The sequence below is a fragment of the Pogona vitticeps genome, chromosome 14 (assembly GCF_051106095.1).
Source record: "Pogona vitticeps strain Pit_001003342236 chromosome 14, PviZW2.1, whole genome shotgun sequence".
NCBI classification, from domain to species: Eukaryota; Metazoa; Chordata; class Lepidosauria; order Squamata; family Agamidae; genus Pogona; species Pogona vitticeps.
In genome coordinates, this window is record NC_135796.1 from 311837 (window position 1) to 337550 (window position 25714).

A 25714-nucleotide genomic window follows, 5' to 3' on the forward strand; every position below is an offset into this window, starting at 1 on the left:
CCGAAAGGGCCCGGTGGGGAAACAGGGCCTGTGAGGGAAGGTTCCGGCTTCTTCCGCCCCTCCCCTCCTTTCCTCCCTGGTTCCCGTCTTCCTCGCTTCGTGGGACGCGTGTGGGACGATGGTGTCGGGTGCACGTCTGAATGCGTGTCGGCGGGTGCCGGGAGGCCTCCTCTCCCAGCCGCTCCGCGGGCCCGGTTTCTGAGAGAGCCCGGCCGAGTTTGAGGGGCGAAACGAGGCGGCGGCGGCGGCGGCGGAGGCGGAGGAGGCCCGGATCTGCCCGAGGAGGCGCCCGCCGGGACCGGGAGCCCGAGGAGGAGGCGGAGGAGGAGGCGGCGGCGGCGGCGGGGAGGAGGAGGCCTCGCGGGAGCCATGGCCCGGGCTGCCCCGTGAGCGGCCCGGAGCGCTGCCGCCTCGCCATGAAGAAGAGCCCCAAGGAGGAGCCGGAGCCGCCCTCAGGTCGGTGGCGAGGGGGCCCCGGGGCCTGTGCAGAGTGCCGGGGGAGAGGGGGAAAGGGGAGAGGGTCGTGACCTCGCCAGGAAACCAGGCACTCCCGGTGGGGGGGGGTCGGGGTCGGGGGTTGACCTTTGGTGACCTGGTCCCGAGGGTGAAGGTTAACTTGGATTGTGTGTAAGTAAGATCATGTATTTGTGTTAGCTTTGTTATTGTTATTTTCTTTAATTTTAAATAAACAAATAATCTCTTTTTTAAAAAAATTGTGCCCGCCAGGAGCCAAGTCTTTGGAGAATTACATTTATCTTTTCCTATGGGGAGGTGGGGGGGGAGAGGAGAGAACTGAGTTACCCCCTAATGGGGGGGGTGCTGTGGGGGTGCCATCAGGGGAGACTCTGGGAGGGCCCTTCGGACCACTACTGCTCCTCCTCCTCCTCCTCCTCCTCCAGGCCACCATCAGAAACACCAGGCTGTCTCACCCACACTTTTTGGAGGATGTTCCTCTACCCCATGTGCCCATCCTGTCATTATTTATGTGAAAAGCGAGGGCTGGGCGAGGGCAGCAGCATCTGAATCACCCCTGGACCTTTAAGTCAACAAGATATGTTTGGGGTGATCATTGCCCCATAGAAAAGGGATGGACTGCCACTAAATCGGGGGCTCCTATAATGTGGAAAAGAGGAGTAGAAAATAAAGATACTGTACAAATCAAAAAGTAAGCCTAAATGACCTTCTGCTAGTTTAAGCCAGATTTTGGCGTGCCGTTTTAGATCATTGTCCACAGATTGCTCGAGTACGGAACCCAAGAGAAGGGTTGTTTTCGTCGAGGGGCGGATGTGGTCGTACAGGCAAAGAGTGGGGACGGGGGTGGGGGCTTGTGTGTGGGGGGGGTCCCTGCAGAGGGTGCCTTCTTGCCTTCCTAATGGCTGCCTTCCTTTCTCTTTGGCACAGTGGACCATGTGCAGCTGAACGTCCCAGTTCTCCAGCAGTTATACCACTGGGATTGTGGGCTGGCCTGCTCCAGAATGGTCCTGCAGTAAGTGCGTTTTATTGGGGGGGGAGGGGGGGAAAGGGAGGGAGCCGGTGGTAGTGCTTACATAAAGAGAGAGCCTGGTGCAGTGGTCACAACCTGCCCTACGGTGGCCTCAGCCCTCTGATGACCAGCCTCAGTTCCTCAAGGAGTATGTGGAGGAAACGCAGGAAAGGACCCTCTCCGTCTCCGCGTAATGGCTGACGGTTGCCGGAGGTGTGCTGGGGTCCTCTCTGCAGGAGGGGAGTTCTGCCGACCGACCGGAGGGTTCTCTCCCCCCCCCGCAAGTGCCCTGTTAGGGGAAGGCGGCCAGTCCGCGGAAGGTTTGCTTCATGTGTTTTCTTCGCATCTTCCCATGTTCTTCTTTGACTTCCCTTCCGCAGAGTCAGTGCCTCTTGTGCCCCACGACATAAGAACCGTTACGGTACCTTCCGTGCGCCTCCTTCTGGGTCGCCGCGGGCTCTCGTTTTTTCTCCTGCTGGACTCGTCTTTCCTTCCACAGAGGAACGCGAGCGTTAGTGGCAGGAGAAGGCGTGCCTCTTTAGAGGGCCACTTAGTAGCTATGGAGAAGAAGATTCCCCTTTCTCTCCATCCCTCCTGCCAAGACGTTAGTTCATGCGCTGGTAATTTCCCCTCTTGACTTCTGTAACCTCTCCCCCCTCCCTCCCTCCCTCCCTCTCTCTCTCTCTCTTCCAAACCGAATTCCCAAGGCCGCGTGCCCTACACCCTGGGCTGCCAAGCCTTCCTCCCCTCTTCCGTTTCGAATGCTAGCGGCTTTCCCTCCATTGTGGTCCTTTTCCATTGTGAGACCATCCCACACTCCTGCTCTGAGCTCCACCCCTGTCCTCTCCTCTTCGTCACTTCCGTGTCCTCCAGCTCAGCTGTGGTTCTGGCGTGACCGTGGTTTGGAGACGGGGTGCCTGTGGCAGGCTTCCTCTTCCTCCTTGGCATAGGGCTCATTTCTCCCCCTCCCCTTGCAGGGCTTGCTTTATTGGGAATTTAGTGTGATGTCACTACTAGGGTTTTGCTTAGGCCACTGCTGGATTTCCTGAAACAATGGCTTCGAGCCAGGTTTGTTTGCAAGGCAATCCTGGTTCTCCCTAACTATAGTTGGGTCCCAAACAGCTCTAATATCACACTGTGGTTAAAGTAATCCAAGAGAAAAAGAGGGGAATTTGTGTGCACACAAACCAAGGTGGTCAAAATTTTTTGTCCCTACATTGCCCCTCTTCATGTCTCGACCAGGCCAAAATCCACATTCCAGCAACTTTTCTTAAAGTGTTCGTCCATTTTTCTTCCTTTCTGCCTCCAGAGGCCTCCTGCTGATTCCCCAAGTCAGCCTTGGAGCCAGACGTGGCGCACGCTCTGATTGCGTACATTTCCTCTGTTTAGTTTTCAACCCATATATTCAGGGCTTGGAGAGGAGTCCTTTTAAAAGAATGTGGCTTTGTGGAAGCTCATGCAAGCCTCCCAGATGCCTCTTAGGGGAAGAACCAAAGACGGAAACAAGCCAGCCTCCCAACTAGACTCCAACCGGCTCCTTATCCTTAAAATAAGCCGCCCTGGAATGCTCTCCCTCCCCTCTCGGGACGCTTTTGTCAGCAAAGGGGCTGTTCCAGTGGCCCTGCAGCCTCGGGGCTCCTTCTGCCCCCCTGGATCTCTTGCAGGGCAAGGGGCTTCCCTGCTCCCGGGTCTCCGCCTTCCAGCATCACTTCCTCTGATTTGATCCCAGGTACCTCAACTGTCTGGACGATGAGGAGTTCCAGAAGGCCCTCCGGGATCTCCACCTGACCAAGAGCATCTGGACCATTGACTTGGCCTACCTGATGCGCCACTTTGGGGTGAAGCATCGGTTCTGCACACAGACCCTGGGGGTGGATAAAGGCTACAAGAACCAGGTCAGCTCCCCAGCAGGAGCAGAATTTGGGATTTTCCTCTGGGACGGAAGGGCCAGGAAGCTTTCTCAGTCTCTGATGCTCCAAGAAGGATCGAAATTATGTGTTTGTTTGTTTTTAGCATTAGTGGACATTTTGGGCCAGCTTAGTCTAGGCTGAAACCCAAGGCTTTCCTGCCATCAGCCACCATTGAGCCCTGGCTCAGAGAAGCCATGTTCAAAAGGGAAAGACGGGTGAAACACGGGCTCTGCTCTTAATCAGCTTCTCTCTCTGAAGTTCAGGAACTTCTGCCTGGCGCTGGTTTTGGTTTTCTAGATGTGTTTGAAATTTGCTCCTTGTGGGAAGTGTGGTGTCCTGCGAGACCAAAGGGAGTTTGAACCTGTTGGTTCTCCTGCAGATCTAAAATGGTTTTATTTCTGAGCCATCGAAGATATTCTCCAGCTGGGTTTGGGAACAGGAAAAATCTGCCTCTCAGCCACTCGTGGCTTCTGATGACTTTTTGGGACATCTTTCAAATGGGAGAAAGGCTGCTGTGCAAAATGGGCTTAACTCACTGGCTCACCGTGTTTTGATCTTGAGGTGTTGGTGTAAGAGCGGGTCTGCCTCCCTACCGGACGTCAGAGGCGGTGTCCCTTTTCACCCCTACGGGGTGGGTCAGAGCCTGTGGTGTCCGCTTTGTGGGTGAGAGCTTTGTGGTCCTGAGGCAAGGGCCACCTCTGGTAGTAGTGGGGGGGGGGGGCTCCTCCGCCTAGCTCCCCCTCCCGGTGGGAGCCAGGTCGCGCTCCGCATGAGCACTTTTGTCTTCTCTCTGCAGTCCTTCTACAGGAAACATTTTGATACCGAGGAGAACCGAGTCAACCAGTTGTTCGCACAAGCCAAAGCCTGCAAGGTGCTGGTGGAGAAAAGGTGAGCCGCCCTCCATTTGTCTCTGGATGATGTTTCTTTTCCAACTTCAGTGTGGCCCCAGCACTCCCAGCCCCGGGCATGTCCTGAGATTTGATCCCACGCATGACAACAGATGCTTCCTGTCAGGGAGAAGGTGGGTCCCCCCCCACCGGCGACTGACTGGGTAGATCAGCCCTGTCTGGGGAGGGGGATGAGGAGGGAGCCCTGCCCCCTCCCTCTCTGAGGATGCAAGGGGATCGGCCACGTGTTGCTGCACAGGCGGCATCTCGCCGAGAGCCTCCGCCCGCAAGGTGTGCCGAATGGGGGCCCTCGTAGGAACCCTTTCGTGAAGATGGTTCCACCACCCTGGCTCCTTTGGGTGGCGGGGGGGCTGCCTTTCCCTTGCCCCCTCCCCCACCTACCCTTCTCTCCCCCCTCCACCTGCAGCACCGTGACCATCCAGGACATCCAGGAGCACCTCTCCCGGGGCCACCCGGCCATTGTGCTGGTGAACGCCGTCCTGCTGCTCTGTGACCTCTGCTCCAGCCCCGTCAGGTACTGCTGCTTCCTCCCCATGGGCCAGAAGTGCTTCTGCCGGAGCCCCGACTACCAGGGCCACTTCGTCGTGCTGTGTGGCTACAACAAAGCCTCAGGGAGTATTTATTACAACAATCCTGCCTATGCTGACCGTGAGTAGCCGCTGCACTTTTTATTTTCCTAACAGGGCGACTTGGGCAGACCAGGAGGGGTGGGTGGGTGGCGGCGGTGGCGGCTCTCGTCTGCCTCTGGGATCCGCTGGGTGGTGGCGTGGATCATCACTGCCGCCAAAAAACCAGAGCAAAGCAAAATAAAATAAAAATAAGAAGAAGCCAGAGGGGAACCCGATGTTTCCTTCTAGTTTTGGAAAAGGAGTAGTTGGGGGCGTCAGTGTGGGGGAAGGGGGCAAGTTGCAACCTATTTGAAAGGCCAAAGGCTTCGGCTCCCCCAGGGGTCCAGGTTCCGTTTGCTTCCTTCTTTGCTGGGGGAGTGGCTGGGCTGGGGGGGGCGGTCTGGGCTTTCTTCGCCCTGTTTCACACACCCCACCACCCGTGGCTGCCTCTGACTTCACCTTCTTTGGTCCTCCCCCCCCCCCACTATCCCCCCCTCCCGCCAGGAACCTGCAGCACCAGCATCAACAATTTTGAGGAAGCCAGAACTAGTTACGGCACCGACGAAGACATCCTCTTCGTTTACAAGGACAGCTGACCCGGCTCCCTCCCGGCTGGGCTGCTTCCGGTTTGATGTCGGCCACTGAGCCCACGGCCACCAGAGCCGTGGGCTTCTCTCAGGACTTTCGCTACAGCACACGCGCTCTCCTGGACGCCAGCGAGATTGCAAACCAGGGATGCTTTTGACCCGCCCGGGGGAGGCCGAAGGGAGGAGAGCGTGCTTGCTTTCCGGCTTCATTCTGTGCTACCTAGGAAGAGCGGCGTCTTAAGTGGCAAGATAGGAACCATGATAACGAATCAAAAGATCGTTCCGTACGAAGTAGGAGCTCTTTCTAGATTTGCAGGTGATTTGCGGCAGACTGTTCAGGGTTTCTGGGCCCCAGCTGAGCAACGGCTGGGCATTCCTTCTTACCCAAAATTAGGCTTCTGAGACAAAGAAAAACCAGGAGGAAAAATCAGGAACGGGGTTTTGTCTGAAAGGGTGCAGGAGCTCCATATCCTGGTCCTGAGAACCACTCACAGCCTGAGCTTGTGCCCCAGCACGCCTGGCTCTCTGTGTGTGACCCCTTTGGCTCCTCCCCACCCCTCCTGAGCCACAGTTTTGCATCTGGGCTTGGACTAGGTGAGGGAGGGGGGTGCTTGCAGGTTGCAAGGGAGAAAGCAAAATCTCCCGGGGTCTGCTTCCCCCCAACGCCACTTTGTCCCCAGCCGTGCTGTCTTCTTGCCATGAATTAGCCTGTTCTGTACAGACTGTGATCTATATATAAAGAGGTGTGTTTTAAAATTTTGCACATGGGAGAGGTTTCAACATGCAGATCCCAGCCCTGCCTCTGTTGGCCCCTCTTTGCAGGAATAAACATCAGAAGCCCAGGTCTCTGCCAAAAGGTCCTTCTCGGGCACCTGGAGAGGGAGGGAGAGAGGGAGGGAGGGAGGGAGGGAGGGGGGCAGGAAGGGCATCACCTTGGCATCAGTCCAGGAGTGCTTTAGGACCAGGGGCCCCTCCCCACACGAGGAGGTCGGGGGGGCCCGGTGGCTGAGCTGTGGAATCAGCGTTGGGCTTCTCTTGGCTGCCGTGGCTTCTACATCAGGGTGGCGGATGAGAGTCCAGCAGGCAAGGGATTCCCCTCACTTTCCTCTCAAGAAGGAAACACAAGGATACGGCTGAGCAGAATCCCTTCAAGGCCCAATTTCACAAAATGAAGCAGCGCTGAGTTTGGTGATATCCTCTCCACAGCCAGTCCTTCTGCATTGAGTGGAGGTCAACCTACTGGCTTGAGACCCTTACCTCAGCCCCTTGCAAACAGCTGCCCTCCCAGCAGACTGCACCCCATAGGTCTTACCCTTTGTCTCCCAGTTTCGAACAACCTGCCACCCCCTGTAGCCGCAGGCTTATCTTCCTGTCCTGGAGCTGAGCCTCTCCCCTCGGAATCCAGCCCACCCTCAGAGCCCTAAGCCTCTTCCGCAGGCTCACCTAGGCCAGCGGTCGCCCCGCAGAACCTGTGGGCAGGGAAGGAAGAGTCTGAACCCAGGATCTGCCTCTGGAGGCCGGGGCGCTGCTCACAAGGCCGCTGTAGGGGGGGGCTTCCTGGGTGCAGGAGGCCGCCGGCAGGACTTGGCACAGAGAACGTGGCACAGAGCTTTTGAGTCTGTGACGGAGGAGGAAAGGAAACGCCTCTGGCCAGCATTTCAGGTGGGATCTTGCCAGAGCCAAGACTCTATCTCAGCACTCAACAGCACCTCTTCCTGGATGGTTTCCAATAAAAGGGCATCTCCGTGGTGCCCCACGTCTCAAATTCCGTGCTGTCCTGTGGCTGGGCTGAGGATGGCTCATTTCTGGTGCGAGAGGGATGAGCGAGAGAGAGAGAGAAAGAAAGAAAGAGGGGCCACTGCTGATGCTGCATCCCTCTCTCAGCAAAGATAGAAAAGGGGCAAAGCTGCCCAGTGAGTGCTCCGTGGTGGCAGCTGGCTTCCCCATCGCCTCCTCCAGGAGGAAGGTCCGCGTAGCCGAAGGCTTTAGCAAATATTGTCGTGACTGCCTTTTGTGTTGACATCCGGATGTCCATGTGGCACCTGGGAGGGTCCGTGTCCTCCGTGCAAAAAGATGACCCTGGAGAAATCCAGCTTAGGTGACCCTCTCTCTCTCTCTCTCTCTCTCTCTCTCTCTCTCTCTCTCTCTCTCTCACACACACACACACACACACACACACACACACACACACACACACACACCACTCCTCTCATCAGTGTTATTTCTGTACACGACACCTGTTTAACTTCAAGGTGCGCGCGCACACACACACACACACACACACACACACACACACACACACACACACACACACACACACACACACACACACACACACACACACACACACACACACACACACACACACACACACACACACACACACACACACACACCCCACTCCTCTCATCAGTGTTATTTCTGTACACGACACCTGTTTAACTTCAAGGTGCGCTGGGTGTGAACCACCACATGGTGAGAGGAGGACAACTCAAGCAGGAATGATCCTGGGCAGAACAGGACTGCCGGGAAAGCGGAGCAAATCGTAGGTGGTGGTGTAAGCAGGTGGCTGCTAGGAACCCATCAACGCACACCCCATGCCTTTGAGAGCTTTATCCCAAGGTTTGTGGGGACCAAGGTCCTCCCATGGGAGTGAAGGCCAGGAGTGGCCTTTAGAAGTGACCCGGGTGCAGGAGGTGGGCCTCGCAGGTAAGTCCCTTTGAGGAAGAAGCTTTTTGGTGTTGGGGGGAGACAAGCAGGGGCTGGGTTGCCCTGGGGGGTGTGCGCGTGTGTGTAAGGGAAGCCGGTGCCTCCGCAGCACTGTGGGAGGGGCCATGCGGCGGCCCAGGGGGGGAGGAGGAGGGTTTTGCAAGCAGCGGGCAGCCTCTTTCTGGCCCGTGAAAGGCCACCGGCCGTCTGCCTGGCTCAGGGGCAGCGAGCTGAGCAGGCCGTGTGTGCAATACACCACAGCGCCTCTGCCAAGCTCACGTGTTGTTGTTTTTTTTGGGGGGGGGGAGGAATGACTCTGGCTGGCTTCCAGCTCATGAGCATGCGCTCCCACAGCCACTCTCAGTCCTGAATGTGAGACAAACATGCGGTGGGCGCTCCTGACATCCAGGGAGGGCCCAGGCCTTGTGAGGATGATCCCCTTGAGGGCGGGGGCACAGCCTGGAGAGCTGCAAAGAAGGCCAAGGATGGCTGACACCCCCCCCCCTTCCTCCCTTCCCTTCTGGCTCATCAGTTTACTCTGTGCAGGCAAACATTGGCTAGAGCACACAGGATCCGTGTACATTATAGGGAAAGGGATATTTTACTGGCAGAGAAATGTTATATGCAAAATATATTTTGTAAGTCACTCAATAAAAAAAAGTTTACAGATGTTCATTGCAAGCGCCCAGTGCCTGCTACTTCCTCTTTGGGGAAAAGGGAGTTGGTTGATCCGTTTGAGAAAGCTATGGGAAGAAGCTCTTTTTTAACGTAACATTTCTCTTCCTTGCTATTTGTGCTGCAGGGCCAACAGGCCTGGCCTCTGCCGACAACAGCAGGGCCGGCCCAGCTTGTCCCTGCTCAGGTGGACCTCTGGGCCCCACCTGGACTCCTCTAAGACAGGAAGCCAAGGGAGGGACAATTTTGTCCCAGCAGGACAAGTGACGGCACCAGAGGCTGGAGAGGCTGCTCCTTTTCAACTGCAACTCCCGAACTCTCCAGGCTGGCAGGGGTACCTCTGGGAGCGATAGTCCAGAAAAAGTAACTTGTCTTAGTCCTGGGGCATCTGAGTGGCCGGTTGGCCCTGATGCTCCAGCTGTTACAGGGTGGTGGCTGAGTATGTGGGGAGGGGGCCCCTGGTGAATTTCCCCCCTCCGTCTCTATGTATCTTGTTGACCATGTCTATGCGTGTGTGGAAAGGCTGACCTTACATGCCGGCCTTGGGCTTCAAGACTGAAGAATCCAAGCCACGCAACCATTATTCTTCTAAAGGGATTATAACCAAAATTTAATTCCTTACCGCTAGGGTTCTGGACGTACATTTCTTGAGGAACATCCCTCCTGCTTTTGGACTTCAAGAGCACCCTGTGATGTAGGGTGGAGTGGGGAGAATCCGGGGTTCAAATCCAGCCCCAAATCTCATTGTCTTGTGATTAAAGTGGCTCTTTCGATCGCAGCTAAAGTACTCGAGACCCTCCATGAGGTTTGAGAAGCCATGTCCTCGAGTGGACCAGGGTGTAGGGGAAAGGGTTCAGAAAGCCCCCAAAGGACGTCCTCCTCTTCACCCCACCCTTGCTCGGCAAAGAATTACTCTTTGATGACGTTGGGGACAAAGTTTGGCTGGACAGCGGCAGCCAGCTCCTGGGCGTACATCTCGTATCTCCCCGTCATCTGGAAAGGAAGGAAGGAAGGAAGGAAAAGGCTGTCAACTCTTTTTTCTCTCTCTCTCTCTCTCACACACACACACCTTCTCACCGCAACGTATTTCCAGAGACGCCCCCTGCGTGGCCGTTTTGCCCTCTTAGAAACCACAAGTTTTGTCCATCTCTGCTTTAAGCAGTAGCTAAAAGCACACCCTGCGTTATAAAGATGCAGCTGAGCATCCAAAGGTTGATGGTGGACTGATGACTAAAGGAAGACCAGGCCACATAGTTCTACAATCAATCAATCAATCAATCAATCAATCAATCATTAAAAAGCTTAGATCATTTTCTGAATCCAAATGTCACAGAGAATTTAAGGGTAAGATTTTTTTTTTCTGAGGTTCAAAGCAACAACTGGAAAGTTCCTTGGGAATTTGTCCTGGAACTATTCAAATGTTCCCAGGTGTGTGCAGGGGTTTATATTCAAGCAAAAGCAAAGCAGGAAGGCCTCTAAAACAAATCCTCAGCATGAATGTCAGCAGAATTCAGGAATGTCAGAGGTCGTTGATCAGGTTTGTTTACATACCTTAAAATTCCATGTGTCGCTCACTTGTCTGCAAAGGTTAAGATCCATCTCGGCCACCAAGAGCCCGTCCTGGGTGCGGGAGAGCCCGGGGGTTCGACTCCCATCCGGAGCGGACACGTAACTCGAACCGTAGAAATAACCAAAGTCACGATGCGCTGGATAAACAGCAAAGGAACCAAAGACTGCAGTCAGCAGAGCTCTGCCACCAGCCCCACAGTAGCCCTTAAGCGACAGAGACAGCCACGTCTGCCTTGCACTGAACCCCACTTGTTTGTACAAACTTTCTCCTTTGAAATATTAGCTCATTTTACAGAAAGCCCAACGTTAAAAAAAACACCACACTGCACTTTCTCTTTAGCACAACAGAAATGACCATTTAAAAACACTCGGCTCCACACAGAGCAATTTAAAAAGAGAAGTCTGATCTGGCCCCGGGTGACACACGCCTTAGTTACATCCTGGCTGGATTACTGTTAGCACGCTCTACGCGGGGCTGCCTGTGGAAAGTGTTGGGAGACTTCACAGCAAGTCCAAAACGCAGCAGCCAGGTGGCAGACTGGGGCCGGTCGCAGGGATCTCAATTCAAAGTGCTGGTTCTAAACCTATGAAACCCTAAACAGCTATTGCAGCAGATCAAATGGACACACACACACACACAGAGATACACTCTCGGATAGTTTCACTGTGCTCAAAACTTTCTATATATCATGCTATTATTTGTTAATTCAGAGAATAGGGGGAGCTTATTTTCTACTGCATCAGAGTAAACACCTCCTCAGATGTGATTGTGTTCTCGGATTAGTTAATAATAAAAATCAATTGGTGTTTGGCCGACTGACAAACACCGTTCGCGTCTGGGTGCCAAGAGGCATGAAAGGACCCCATCCCGTTTCCAGCAGGCCTTTCATGCCTCTTGGCACCCAGAAGCGAGCGGGCTGCTCTGAGGGGCGCCGGCTCCAAGAGGGCCACCTTGCCCAAAAAGTGGGCAGAGCCTTGGCGCTGCTGCGGCTGCGGCTGACTCAAGAAGCTTGGGGGCAAATGGCCGCACACACGTAGGCAGACACGCGCTCCCTACCGCCATGCCTCCCTCCTGACAGAGAAGACTCTTGAGGGACTTACCCTCACCACCGTCTCCGGACGTGAAGGGATTCGGGTAAACTTCCTGCAAGAAGCAGAGGAGCCGAAAGTCAACAGAAGGCGGCTCTGCATGGACCCCCTCCTCCACTCCCCCCCCCCGAAAACAACACACATACACAACACACACCAGTGAACAAGGCCAAGCACACGAGCCTCAGCTGGCCGACAATTGTTCTAAATCTAATCAAGGGATGTCTGGCTGTCGAAGGAAGCGCAGCCTGCATCCTCCGCTGTGCTTTGTCTCCACCTTCCGTCTCTTGAGGCTCCTGGAGACGGATGGGCATGAGATCTGTGTGTGTGTATGTGTGTGTGTCTGTCTGTCTGCTGCCAGTCTGCGGGGGGGGGGATTCCAGCTTCCAGAGGCCCACCTGTCCTTCCTGCCAGAGGTGCTCGGCACCCTCCCAGGCATGAATCTTTTTGTGGCCTGGGCATCTCAGACTGTGGGCAAGGCATGGGGTGCAGGTATGTCCACTCCTCTACATCATTTTCGCATCATAGCGTCTCTCTCTCTCTCTCTCTCTCTCTCTCTGTGTGTGTGTGTGTGTGTGTGTGTAGCAGCAAACTCTGGCTTAAATCCACTATTAGGTCACAACCAGAGTATCCCCTCCTGAATCAATGGGGATTTAGTGAGTCAACACCTACGTAAATTCCCTGGGTTTAATGATAATTAATCACAGGGTCCTTATTCTTCAATTTTAATCCCCAATTCCCACTGTTTGTCCCACTGATTTCACCAGGGAAAGCTCACACTTCAGTCTAGTCAGTTTCCGGGGGGGGGGGGGGAATGTCACCAGACCATCTTGGTCATGCCAGGGCTAAGTGTGGAGTTGCGCTGTGGCATCCGAGCACAATTTTAGCGCCACCGCCCCCGGCTCTGCCATTTGACAGCAGAGACCGGCTAGAGGCCTGCCTCTTCACAAGATTGCAGCCAGAAGCGACATATCTGTAAGCGGAAGTTGGCCATTTCCAACATGATCTCCTAATTCAATAGCCAGCTGCATGGCGTTGGTTGACGGAACCTCATTCCCAGAAGATATTAAAGCCCAGAACCCGTGTGCTACACAAAGCAAGGGTTCCAAAACAGGACCCGTTTGGGAGAAAGCAGATGAGAAAGGCCAACCGCCATTCCCAGCACATACTTGCCTTCCTGTGAGGTGTGTGTGTGTGTGTGTGTGGGGGTTTCCTCTGTTTTCCTTCGGCGTTCCCTGGCCCACCACTGCAAAGAGAGGGAGCCGCTGCTCTGCTCTTTCCTTCCTGAAGGCCACGGTGGCTCGGTGGTTGGGGAAAGAGCCGAGGCACCAGGAGAACGAGGGAGGTGTCCTGGTGGGTTCACGGCATGGTCCAGATCCTTAGAAACTGCCCGAAGGAGGCCTGGCAGCCACACCCCCCAGAGGCTCATCTGGAAGCCCCCCCCCCCCCCAACAAGCACACACCACCTCACAAGCAAAGCCCCAGGAGCTGGCTTAGTTGGCCAGAATGCCTACGGCTCAAGGTGAAAGGAGGACATTTTCGTCTGACGTAGGAGAGCAGGTGACCGGTCCCCCTGGAAGCAGCTCTGAATGCTGGCTTAAGTGCAGCTGCCTCGTGTCCCTCTTCCTGGTGGCACATCCGGAGGTTGCAGGAAGGAGGCCCCATGTTTGTAGCCACCTCTGGCACCCACGCGATGAACTACAAAGCCCGCAAAGAGTGGGAAGCCCTCCGTACCGTTCCCACGCGGTTGATGGCGCAGGTGAAGCAGTGGTTGGCGATGGCGGCGTTTCTCGCTTCAATGGGCCACATGGACTCACTGCAATGACAAAGAGGGTCTAGAAAAAGTAGGTGGCCGTAACGCTTGGCTTCTGCCGCTACATCTGGAAGAGCCTCCCAGCGGCTCTGTCGCTCCGTTCCCTTCAGCCCTCCCGGGTGCCCTAGAGGGGCCTTCGAGGCAGCTCGGAGCATGGAGAAGTTACTTTGTGGAGTTACTGCAAATGGCTGGCCCAAAACATGGCATTTCCCCTCCCAGACTCCAGGGTAGTTCAGGATAAGAAAGTCAAAATGATCCAAAGTCAAATGGATGCAAATGCTAAATCCACAAATCAGCCCAAGGAGGCAAACATGATCGCTTGATCAAAACGAAACCAACCAATGAAAAGAAGGTAGGACAAGAGCGTCCTGGAGCCAGCCAGCCCCCCCCCCCAAGCCTCACCACGGGGGGGGGGGATGGGGCCACCCTGCCAGAATGCCCCAAGACCCCTGAGAAAGGGGGAAGCAATATATCCGGGTTACACAATTTGTTTTCCTTCCTTTCAAACACAAAACCAGCGCACAATCTATCATCTGGGATGACGTCAAAGGGAGGGGATTTCTGAAGCATTCCATGAAACAAGCTCAAAGGCGTGAGGCGAAATGGAAGCTCTTCTCATGCAGGGGCAACACGCGAAACACCCTTCTCTTCAAAAGCAGCCGACAGTGTTTTACGCCTCAGATCCCGGGAGAGGTTTGCAGACTCTTTTCGATCACTTTGTGCAGCAGGAAGGCACAGCTCAGACGTTACCTGAGTTTCCCAATTGTGGCAGAGGGATTAAAGATGATTTCTGCTCCGTTCAGGCTGTACATGAGCCAGTTGAGAGGATGATGACGCCCGTAACAGATATTTACAGCGATCTTCCCAAACTGAGTCTGGAACACCGGGTGGCCTCTGTTCCCTTCCATGTAGTAAGTCGACTGTAAAAAGCCCAGAGGAGTTCAAGGGCACCCCTCAAGAAAGCCCCCCCCCGAGAACACGCCATGCTTCCCTCCCCTTTGGCGCTAAGCCCATCATCCACACCCAAGGAGACAGCTGGGCCTCCACTGTCGAAGGCCCATGCTTGGCAATAGCCAGGAGGTGGGAGTGGGCTGAAAAGGCCAGCTGCTCACAGGAAGGAGAGATGAGCAAGGAAGGATCGGGAGCATTGGGGGGGGGGGCAGGGGGGGTAGGAACAGGCAAACGGGCAGGTCTCGGGCCAATGCTGCTGCATTTGCTGGCCAAGCAGGGGGACTTCTTTAAATCAAGCAGATGCTCCCTTTTTTTACATATACACAAGCGGAGCACCTCCTGTTTAATTTGGAAGGGTTCTCTAACTTTGCTGCTGAATTATAGTTCTACAGCTGGGGATTTTGGGGCGGGGGTTCAGCAGTCCCACCCCACCTGCAAAGAGTCTGGGAGGGTGGATGTGGCCTGTGGACGAAGGACATAATGGTCAGGGGGCTTCCCACAGTCTCCCGCCCGTGAAGGTTCGCCCTACCTCGTTGAAGTCCCCAATCCGCGGGATGTGGTTCTTCCTGCTTTTTCCAAGCACCTTGCCGGAGTTGGAAATCACCACCGCCGTGTTCCACAGGGTTTCGCCGTGGGCGGCGTCTCTTTCCAGGATTGGAGACACGACAACCATGTTGTGCTTCCTGGCCAGCTGCAGACAGAGAAACCATCCGCACCACACTTTATTTACGGGTTCCTCCTATACAGGAATTCATTTAGCTGCTCCCCTGGCGGAATATGAGGCAGTTTGCAAAGTAAGAAGAGCCATCCTTTCCTCAAGGAAAAACAAAACGCTGAAAAAATCAAATTGAAGCAGAACTGCCTTGTATGGCTCAGAGGGAAGCGGCTGCCAAGTCCAGAAGAACACCCCTCCCGGCTCCTCCCTGTCACTCCCCTGCTTTGCCCTGCCCTGCCCAACACTGCAGGGGTGGCAGGCAGTCGTGACCCAGGGCCTCACAGGACACGTCTCCTGCCTTTCGCCCTTCCCTGCTGGGTGGGTGGGGGTCTCAAATACACACAGGAACTGTGTGCATGCTGGGTGGGGCACTAAGACACCTAGGGGGGGAAAACTGTTGGAAACTTAACAGGTTTTCTCCCCATTGTCAAAATGGTGGAGTCATTGGACAACACTCATCGGGGGGGGGAATTCCCAAAGCCGGGGGCCACCAAAAAGGAGGCCCGGCTGCCCTGCTCTCTGTACCCACTTGGCTTCAGAGGCAGGAGTTTCTCCACAACTGTTCTCTCTACAGGGACAGCTTCATGACAAGACTCCGGTTTTCTTCTGTAACCTCCCCCAGAAAAGCCCGGATAAGTTACATTCGGGTTCAAAACTACCCTGAAACTAGCTGGCTGGAAGATATACAAAATTTTCTGTGTTCTGTCAGTGCAAAAAAAAAAGAGAGAGAGAGAGAGAAAAGGATTTCAGCCATTATTAGATAAGACAAGTAACCCTTCAGTTCAGAGGAACCCCATATTTGCCAACAAATCTGAAATGTTCACTCACTGAAGGGCTCCCTCCCTCCTCCTGTCAAGGGTTAAACAGCCTCCATTCATCAGGAACAAGGAGGGGAAGGACCCAAACTTTGATTTTTACTGAAAAGCCCAAGGTGGTAAAAGGGTGACTGCTGAATCCCCTGGCTCTACGGCCATGAAGCAAGGCACGGGTGAACAGAGCAGGAGTGTCCCGGGTGGGGTGGGGGGGGCTCCCCTATAACCCGAGGCAGGAAATTCGACGGAGAGGCGAAACTGCCCAGCTGGGGAAGCGTTGGGGCTCTGAGACTCTGAGCTGTATCCGTGGGATGGAAAGGAACCCCCTCCCACAGAGAGAGAGAGTGTGTGTGTTATAGGAGAGTTTGCACGCCTGTGTGGCGCATCTGGTGTTTGCCCGCCTGTCTCTGTGGCGGACACACTTCCCACCTCCAGGCTCCAAAACCCCGGCTGTTTCTCAGGGTCTCTGGCAGCCGGGGCCAGCGTTCCGTGCAAGCCACGAAGAGGTCCTGGCAGGCATTCAGATCTGCACCCCCAGGCTTTCCTGGGCCCAGACAGAGCCTCCGGGCCCTCCAACCCTCCTTCCTCCCAAAGATCTACTTAAGTCACTGGAGACGTCGGCCCTGCCTGACCCAGGGAAGGTGCAAGGAGCAAATTGCATTATTCCTCATCTTTGCATCCTGTTTCTTTTAAAACAAGAAGGCCAAGAGGACATTGCCTTGGGTCCCGGGAGAAAGCCTTTCTCTGCTCCACTTCAGGACCGATCAGTCATGTCTGCTCTGATCCAATTACAGGTTCTCTTCCTTCCCCTCATCTCATTTCACTTTGCCCATATGCCTGAATGTTTACCACAACATCCCGCAGGATGCCATTAATCTCCCATTCTCAGCCACCTCACGCTTGACCTACGCCCTGGCGGAGAGTGCAGGGCGGCTGCAGACGCCAAGAGAAAGACCCTCGTCCCTGCAGGGCCACAAAAAAAAGGGGGGGGTATATGTGTGTGCACTAGGGACAAAAAGTGAGTGTCCCTTGGCCAAAAGGGGAGTCAGTGTCACAAAGGCAAAGAAACTGGATCTCGGCCTTCTTCTCTGGGGGGGGCACATGTAGGGCCTCCACCCTGTGATGTTTGGATGCTAAATGATGATTGGGGGGGAGGTCCTCAGTCTGGGCCTTAGGAGGAACCACCAGGGAGCTCTGTGACACATTCAGGGCAAAGAAATTGTAGCGGGTGGAAGCGTCTGTGAACTCTTGCAGCGGAGGTGGGGGCGGTGGGGCTACACTCCAGAAAAGCTTTGGTCAAATATAACCCGTTTCCCTTTAAAGTGGTGCAAGAAGAGCTGGACAGATACAAGCATCCCCAGAACCAAGGGTGGAGCTAACGCGTTGCAAGTAATGGAGTGTCCTGTGTTGAGTTCACTGGTGTTTGTGTGTGTGTTTGTGTGTGTGTGTGTGCATGTGTGTGTGCGTGCGCAATCAGGGTGGGACTAAGTCACATTTCAAAAGCAAGCCGTTTCCCAAGCTTTACACCGCTCAGCCATCCTAATTGGCAAGAGGAGAGGAGACTTTTGCGGGCCCTGCTCAGCTTGGCTCTTTGCAAGATCAGAATTGGCCCCAAGAGGGAACCAGGAAGCATCTCCCCAACCACCACCTTCCTCTGTCCTCCAGGTGAGGGCAGACAGAGCCAGGTGTTAAGAGAAGGGAGCCCCAGGTGGCTTTCTTGCAGGACTCGGCTTTAGGCCAGGCAGCTGCCCCCCCACCCACACCCCACCCGGGTTTGTGGGCAGCCAAAAGGAATTGGGAGGGGAAACAAAGCAATTATATATATCAAATATATTCCATTGCACACAGTTGATATGCAGCTCCCAGGGGAGAGAGGAAGAGAGAAGAGCAAAAACTGGTCTCCCTACCTTCTGGCAAAATCTGGTTGTCGGTCCGTCCTCTGCCGATTCGGCAAACTCAGTCCAAGGAAGTCTCTCCCGTGTGCAGAAAGCGAAAGGCATGGCTGGGGTGGGAGGCAAAACAGGTGTGACCGTGAGGAGGGAACACAACACCTTTGTGTGCTGGGGGTGGGGGTGGGAGGGGGCTCCTGTTCTCACTAAAGAACCTCTTTGGGGCCAATGGGGAGGGCGGCCAGGAGTGGCCAGACAGGACCAGCTCTTCCACCGCCGAGCCTCAGTGATCTTTCCAAAGGAAAGGGACCCCCCCCCCTTCTCAAAGGGGATCTTTCCCCCAAGTCGCTCAGAGACACGGCCCGGGTGCCCAGCAGCCGTCACCATTATTTCCAAACATCCTAACCACAGGCTCCCATTTCCCAAAAAGGTTCGGAGCAGCAACCAGGCTGGACTCCAGGTGAAAACAGCAGGAAGTCGAGACATTCCAGACCTTGAATCAAAACCGCCCTGCCTGCCTTGATGATTTTTAACTGCTTGCCTTAGTAGGATGTGATGGTTTTGTTGTTCAAACTGTTCCAATTTGCAGCTTTAATTATCTTTGTCTGCTGCCTTTAACACTATTTCCAGTGGGAAAGTGAGGTATAAAAATGCCATAATAGTAGATAAACGAATTCAAGACACCTTGAATCAGGAACCCTGAAGACCAGGTGCTTCCTCTGCGTAAATGAGTCCCAAAGGACATGGTATTCCAGAGGTTCTTCACCTTCCTGGGCAGAAGGGGCTCCCAGAGGATTCCAGACGGCCACTTCGGCCCTTGGCCTCGGAGGAGCGCAGCTGAGCCTTGGCCAATTTTTCCCCTCTGTGTGTGTGTGTGTGTTCTGTGCCCTCATGTCAAAACCGACTTAGAGTAGCCCTAACAGAGCTTTAAAGGCAAGTGGGCTCTTTAAGACTTACTCCAGACCTCCTGGAAGCAGACGATGTTGACGCCACACAGGGCAGCCACATCCACCATCTCTTCGATGCGCTGATAGAGGGCAGCCACCTAGGGAGAAGGAGCTCGGCTGTCAAGACCCCCTTTGTGGGGCTGTTCCAAGAAGCCACCCTGACTTCTACCCACTGGAGCAGAATAATGGGAGTGAAAGAGGGACCGGGGGGGGGGGGAGGGAGACCCAGCCTTCTTCTGCAGGGACCAGCAGGCTCCACACAAAGTGGGGCAGGGTCTGGGGTGGCTCTCTGGGGCTGGAGCAAAACATGGCCCCTCACGGGCCCCAAAGCATATGGGGACAAAGGGATGATCCCCTTGGGCCTTTTAAAAAGCCAAGCATGAGCGGAACCCGTGACCTCCAATCCAAAACTGTCAAACCGCACCAGGTTATGAAACCAGCTCCCACCCACATTGCTGGCAGCCTCCCCCCCCGTGGCCCACATTTCCGTGGCAAGTGCCCATTCTCTTCAGCGCAAGATGCAGGGTCCCACGTCAACTAACAGAGGTTTGGGGCCCGTGGATCCTTCCTGTGGCTGCCCCTGTGGGCTCCCTACCTGTTCAGCGACCGGCGTGTCTGTGGGAAGAGGGATTTGATTCTGGACGAGCCCCACTCGGACCACACGAGGTGGCCTCAGCTGCTCCGGCTTTGCTTCAAATCTGTAGCCCTGCAGGTCGAACTGCCTTTGGGCAGCCGTGGAGACGGCCAGAGGTGGCAGGTCCAGCAGCCTGGAGGCAAGAAGAGCACAGAAGGAGCCCATCCGGTCCCCCCAGGAAACCACGAGCAGGCCAAGGGCCAGAGATTGGAAACAGACTCCCTGGCACGGCTTTGTCGTATCATCCTGCCTGTTCTTCTGTGAGCCGAAGGCGAGAGGAGCATGACTCCTCCCCCCTTCGGGTTATATTCACAACAGCCCTCAGAGGTAGGAGAAAAGGGCCCCATGTCAGCAGGCGGTTAAACTATGGAACCCACTGCCACATGATGCAGGAATGGTGGTGGCAAACCTGGCAGATGTAAGCGAGGATTAGAGCAATTCATGGAGATTAGAGTTGTCCGTGGCTGGATGAGCCAGGATGCCTCTCCCTGTCAGCCACTTCTGGAGAGCCTGAGAGGGAGGTGGCCATGGGGAGCGATGGGCTGCTGGCAGGCCCCCCCCCGAGGCTACCTGTTTGGCCACTATGGGAACAGGATGTTGCACACGAGGGGCCTTGGGCCAGATCTTGCCTTGGTTCAGTCTGTGTTGAAATTTCCAGATTCCACTACCTTCCTCAGCCCAGATTTTGGGCTGTTTTCGCTCTGACACAGCAGTCCCTCCTTGGGTTGGTTTTGTCTGGAAATTGCCAAGAAGGCCACCCGCATTCATCTGCAGCTGCCACCGAAGTGGCCAAAGAGTCCTGTGGAGCCTGGAAGGTGAAGATGTGGCCTTGACCAGACCCTTCCAGTCTGGGCTGCAGCTCCCTTGTACTTGACCAAGGGATTTCATGCCTGGAAAAGGGGGGGGGGAGTTGCGTCTCTTCTTGGATTTTCCAGAAGAGTCAACTTCTCCACCTGGACGCTGCAGACAAAAAGGCACCCGGGCTCTTTTTATCCCGGGGCCAACAGACGTGGCAAATCCTCCTGGTGGGCCTCTGGGCCAGCCTTTGGACCTGGTTTTTCAAAGAGGGTGGGGACGAGCAGAGCCCCCCCCCCGCCAGAGGTGACCCTTGTGCTACCGCTGCTCCTCCTGCGTATCATCCCACGTGGTGCCACTGCAGGAGACCTCCCTGCGCTAGTCACCCAGGGGTAGGTGTGTGTGTGTGTGTGTGTGAGAGAGAGAGAGAGAGAGAGAGAGGAGAGGAGGCAATGGTCCAGCAATCAATTGGGAGGTTGATGTGGCTTTTTCTCCTTTTCCACCAACAACCAAAATGCCCCCCTCCTGAGGTTTTGCACCCACCAAAGCCCCTCCTCAGGCCAGATGTTGGCCAGGGCCAGTGTTGAAAGAACGGGGGAGGGAGGGAGGGGGGCAGAGCGTAGATTGGGCGTTGGAGCCTTGAAGTCTGGAAAGCATCATCCGAGACGTCCACAGCTTGGACGGACATTGAACTATGTCCATCATGGTGGAGGAAAAGAAGGGGTTGTTCAGGGTGGCTTTTTCTGTGGCCCTGCCTCCATTTTGGAACACCTTTCGGGGTCTCTGATACTCCCCCCATGTAAAGAGGCCCCAGAAAGGGAACGGATGACTTCCCCCAGTTTAGTCCAGTGTCATACTGGGAGACATTGATATCGTCTCCCCATGGGTGTAAGTGACGGGGTGCTAAGGCCTAAACGAGGACACTCTTTGAGTCTAACCGTTTCCGTAGTTACATCTCTAATTTCAGGCCTCCCTCAGTTTCATTTCAGCCCAGAAAGGCCAGATCCTGTTGCCAGAATAAATACGGTCCCTGGCTGCTGCTTTTGGGAACATTTCCCTCTTCAAAAGGGTCTCTCAAAACTGTTCTGACACTTATGGATTGTTGCCTTCATAGTAAGGGTGATCTGGTTTCTTCTTCTGTCTTTGGCGATTTCGCTGTGGCTTATTTATAGTGATTTAAGAAAAGGTTTCCTTGTTTCACTTGTGTTTGGTGATTTTTTAAAAGAATTGCTTAACTGTTTCACTTGTTGCTAGTTGTTATTATTATAAAAGGTTTTCTTGTTTCACTTGTGTTTGGTGATTGTTAAAAATTGTGTAATTGTTTCACTTCTTGTTAGTTTAAAAAAATGTTTCATTGTTTCACTTGTGTTTAGTGAGTGTTACAACTTGCTCAATTGTTTCAGTTGGCGGGGCGGGGGGGGGGGAGAGACGTGGGGAGCTTCCCTGAGCGCTTGGGCGCTGAAGAAAAAGGGAAAGAAGGCGGGCGAGAGGGCAAGAAGGGAACACGGCTCTCCCCCCCCCCCCCACATACACACACACACTTTCTGCGCTCGGAGGGGCGGGTCTCTCTCTCTCTCTCTCTCTATCTGCTTGGGATCAGATCTGGGCGAGGGGGCTCAGGATCTGAATCCAGGAGAGCCCCAGCCTGCTCTGGCCACCGAAACTCTCCCACGGCCCCCGGGCTGGCGAAGAAGGTTCAAGCCCGGCCAGTGGGCTCCCGACCGGCCCTCCCCGCCGGCCTGCCCTGCCCTGCCCTCCGGGACGCCCACCGACTCAGCCGCCGCCGCGAACCTCGGAGGGCAGAGCCGGAGAAAGAGCGGCCTCAGCTGGACGAGGAGGACCGGGCGCCCCGACCGCCAGCCCCCCCCCCGGGCCCAGGGTCTTTTCTTGCCCACCCGGCGCTCCCCCTCCACCCGCGCCCCGCCCCGCCCGGAGGCGCACCTGGGGGGCTCCCCGTCGAGGGTCCCCTTCTCCTCCGCGCCCGACGCCGCCATCCGCGCCTCTCGCTCCCAGACAGACGGATCCCGCCGGCCCGCCGAGGGGAGGGAGGAGGAAGCGGACCGGGAGCCCCACCTGCGCCCCTCGGGGAGGGGGGGAGGAGGCCGCGGGGGCCGATGGGAGTTGGAGTCGGCCCAAGGAACTGCCCCTGCCCGACGCCGCTCCAAAGGGAGGAAGGGGCAGACGGGAGATGGGGGGGGAAAATGTTCCCTTCGCGGGATTGCACCCCCCTCCCCGCAGCCAGGGCGTGGACGGTGGATTCTGGGAGTTGGAGTCCCTTCCCCCCCCCCCAAGAAACTTCTCCAGTCTCCTTTAGTTGGCCAGCCAGGTCCTCTGCGACCTTCCACCCACGGGGAGGGGGCGGCCTCGGGGAAAGAAGGGCCTTTGCTGCTCAGGTGTCCTCCGAGGAGGGGAGGCCAGTTTTGGAAAAGCTGCTCAGCCCTGGAGAGAGAAATCGGCCACTTTGCCGGATCAAGGACATCTTTCCCCTTCCTTGGTCAAGGCAGCCCAGGATCTGTGCTATGTGAGCCATAATGATTAACCAGGCCCCTGCCTGCCCACTGATGACCACAAGGCCCCCTTCCTCCAGCCGGGGAGAATGGAGCCCAGGCAAAATCCAGTTGGGGAAGAGATGGAGTGACCGCAGGGAACTGGAGGCCGGACCCGCCTCTTGGATGGGGATGCTGTCTGAGAGGGAAGCGGAGGCCTGGCAGCAAAGGGGGCCAGGAGGAGAGGGGGGAGCCCCACCGCTTGCCCCCTCTTGCCAGGGACCCCTGGTGCTTCCAGGTCATCAGTCCTCTCAAGGATGACCCCCCTGCGGGTATCTGGGGAAGGAGGAAGCAACCGGGTCTTTTCCACACAGCTTCACATCTCCACCGTTCAGGCAGGGCTTGGGGCTGGGGATGCAGAACAGCTCTTCTGGTTAAACATTAAGCCTCATAAATAAAGCCCTGCCAGAAGAAGGAGGACTAATATTTAACTTTAATTCAAATAAAAGGAATTCCAGGGTCAATATACCCTTAGCCAGCAGAATTTTGAAGTATCAGCTTTGTGTTTTTACCAAACTGCCCTGTCTTTATTTATCTCATTTAGCGGGGCTTGAAATGTGAAGGGGAAAGGCAGGCAGAAAGAAGGTTCCAGAGCAAGGCAGAGAGAGAGAGAGAGAGAGAGAGAGAGAGAGAGAGAGGTTGCCCATTAAAATTCTCCTGGGCAATCAATCAAGCCGACTGCTCTGCTGTGGGACACAGGAGATTCCCCAGTATTCAAGGCCAGGGAGAAGGGTGGGTGTGGAAGCCACAACTTAGAAACTCACAAAATGTCACCACCCACATGGTGTCGATGCCCAGCAGGCAAGGATGGGGCCTAGTAGCACCGCCTGTCACCCACACAGAAAGGAGCCCCATGAGGAGAAGCCCCTCTTGAGTAGAGGGTTTCCTGGGTGACGCAGCCCGTCTCTTTTTAGACAGCAAATCCGGACACGTCTGCAGCGCCGAGGGCCCTGAATGTCTCCCAGCAAAGCTGTCCCGGCAGCCCTGGGAATCCGACAGGATAAGCAGCGCTTTGGGACTCAGTCCGTGGGCCCTGTACGCGCCGCACGCTTCAGAGCAAAGGGAAAAAAAGGAGCGCGCCAGACCGTGGGCCTTCCAGGGGGCCTCTGGCTCCTGCCTGGAGTCACATAGTTGAACTCCTCTCTGGCCGTTGCCCCTTCTATTCTTAGCCTGAACTTCCAGCAGCTGCTCCTTTGAGGGCTTGTTTGCTTGCAGAGAGTCCTGCTCCGAAGGGAAGTACGTGCAGAAGGAGGGGAAAGGCTTGCTCATAAAGGGGGGGGGGAGGAGGAGGAGGAGGAGGAAGACCCCCTTGGAAAGGAGGAGGTCTTTGAGAGTTGCATTTCCTCTGCACAGGCCGCAGGAGAACCCCTGCCGTGACACACACACAGAGGGCAGGGAAGGGAGACCAGAGGCGTCTCTGGCCTTGCATAACCGCCTCTGGGAAAAGGGAAGCCGCTCACGTTTCCCAGGCCCAGAGAGGGGCTGCTGGTCATGGAGGGACTCCACTCCCCGTGGTTGGGAGCAGGCATCGCAAAAGGTGCCGTCAAAAGGGCCCCTCTCAGGCAGCAGACACCGGGACAGCGGCCCTCGAAGGCAGGCCGCTCAGACCTCGAAATGTCTTGGGCCCCCTTGGGATCGGCGTCCAAGACAAAGGGGTTGGGGGGTTTGACCCTCCTTGGGTGGACCGAGGCAAGGCTCCGGTGCCTTCCAAACTCACCTCGGGAGGTGGTGGTGGTGGCTGAGAGTGGCTTTCCTCCGTGGCCTTGTGGGCTCTCAGGTTAGGGCTCCCCTCAACGTAAGGGGCTTGGGGCTGAGAAGCACCTCAATGCCTTCCCCAGCACAGCAGGAGCCTTGGAGAGACCAGCAGTTGGTGTCCAGTTGTCTGAAAACATTTACAGCTGGCATAACCATGGGTATGACTACTCTGTTTACAGTTCGCCACTATGGTGCAGGCAGGAGGACGCATCACTTTCGATTCCTAACCAAGAACAAAACGAGCCGTTTCACCAGTAGTGGATGGGCGGCCCTTGTCTGTGTGCTGTAATTCAAAAAGAGGAGGCTGGGAATATTTTCCCAGCTGTGTTGTACACAGAAACAGTCTCTCTCTCTCTCTCTCTCTGTGTGTGTGTGTTTGGGGGAAGGGTAGCAGAAGACTGGTGTGTGACTTCACATCCATAACCTTGAGAAGCATCTGCAAAGAAGCGCTTAACCCTGAGGCCAGGATCCCAGCTGGATTCTCCTCCTTTTTCCCATGCTCCCACCCTGTTTCACAAGCTGCTCTTGGAAAATGACAGGATCAGTCCCCAGTTGCGTGGGCACACACACTCTCTCACATACACACACCCACACTCACACCCACACCAACATCTTTGATGAAGGGTGTGCCCTACGAGCAGAGCAGCCGCGTTGGTGCTGGAGTGCTCCCTCTGCATCCTGTGACTCTTCCTCCCATCACGCTGGACACCAACTTCCTCCTCGTCGGCCCATCAACACACTTGATGGGGCTTCTTGATGGGAGCAAAGCAACAGCCAGAGGGGGAGCCCTGGGACGAGTCCCCCCCCCAAAAAAGGCAGGGACCTCTCCCTCCAACCTCCCTGATGCGGCTGAAGCATCATGAAGCCTGGACTCTGGCTCTCAAAGTCTGTCTTCAGCAACCAGATGCCCCCGTGGGGGCTGTGCCTGCCCCCCCCCAAAAAAACCTCCCGCGTCACTGAGGGCCCAAGGCCGCCTGGCAGCTCATGGGCTGCCTTCGGGGCAGAGATGCTCCGCTCACCTCCCTTACTCTGCAAAGGAGCCACCTTCGTTCGGGGACCGGTCTTCAAGCCGTAAGCAAGTTCTTGCCCCAGTGGCTCTGACTTCTCAGCCCGGAAAGGCCACCACAGTGAAATCTCTTGGATGTTGGTGGGATTTCGGCTCCCAGGACAGATTCTCTCCAAGGGATAGGTTGCCCTCTTGGCTAGTAGCCCTTGGAAGCCCTCTCCTCACTGCGTCCTCCTTCCTTCACCTTTGAAAGCTGCCGCTCACATTGGCAGCTACAGCTACATCTTGTGGCGAGGAGTTCCCTAGTTGATGT

General features: G+C 55.6%; 2 protein-coding genes across 3 annotated transcripts; one reads left to right on the top strand and one right to left on the bottom strand.

The window, feature by feature from the left end:
• Window positions 1-3: 3 nt before the first annotated feature.
• On the top strand, window positions 4-6338 carry GUCD1 (guanylyl cyclase domain containing 1). 2 transcript variants are annotated; one of them, XM_020799095.3, is made up of 6 exons: window positions 4-456; window positions 1402-1486; window positions 3213-3378; window positions 4190-4281; window positions 4708-4949; window positions 5414-6338. In XM_020799095.3, the coding sequence occupies exons 1-6, from the start codon at window positions 141-143 to the stop codon at window positions 5503-5505; spliced, it is 993 nt and encodes a 330-aa protein (XP_020654754.3). In that variant the 5' UTR covers window positions 4-140; the 3' UTR covers window positions 5506-6338. The 2 variants fall into 2 exon arrangements, with proteins under 2 accessions (XP_020654754.3, XP_078237862.1); XM_078381736.1 differs by lacking the exon at window positions 3213-3378 and having other exon boundaries at window positions 124-456; window positions 4190-4414.
• Window positions 6339-8777: 2439 nt separating this feature from the next.
• Window positions 8778-22198, bottom strand: UPB1 (beta-ureidopropionase 1). Its single transcript, XM_072983585.2, has 10 exons — window positions 22036-22198; window positions 19261-19432; window positions 18676-18763; window positions 17737-17831; window positions 14832-14993; window positions 14102-14271; window positions 13273-13354; window positions 11551-11593; window positions 10432-10586; window positions 8778-9873 (listed from the first exon to the last, which is right to left on the bottom strand). Exons 1-10 carry the CDS (start codon window positions 22086-22088, stop codon window positions 9790-9792), a joined length of 1104 nt encoding a protein of 367 aa, XP_072839686.2. The 5' UTR covers window positions 22089-22198; the 3' UTR covers window positions 8778-9789.
• Window positions 22199-25714: the final 3516 nt, after the last annotated feature.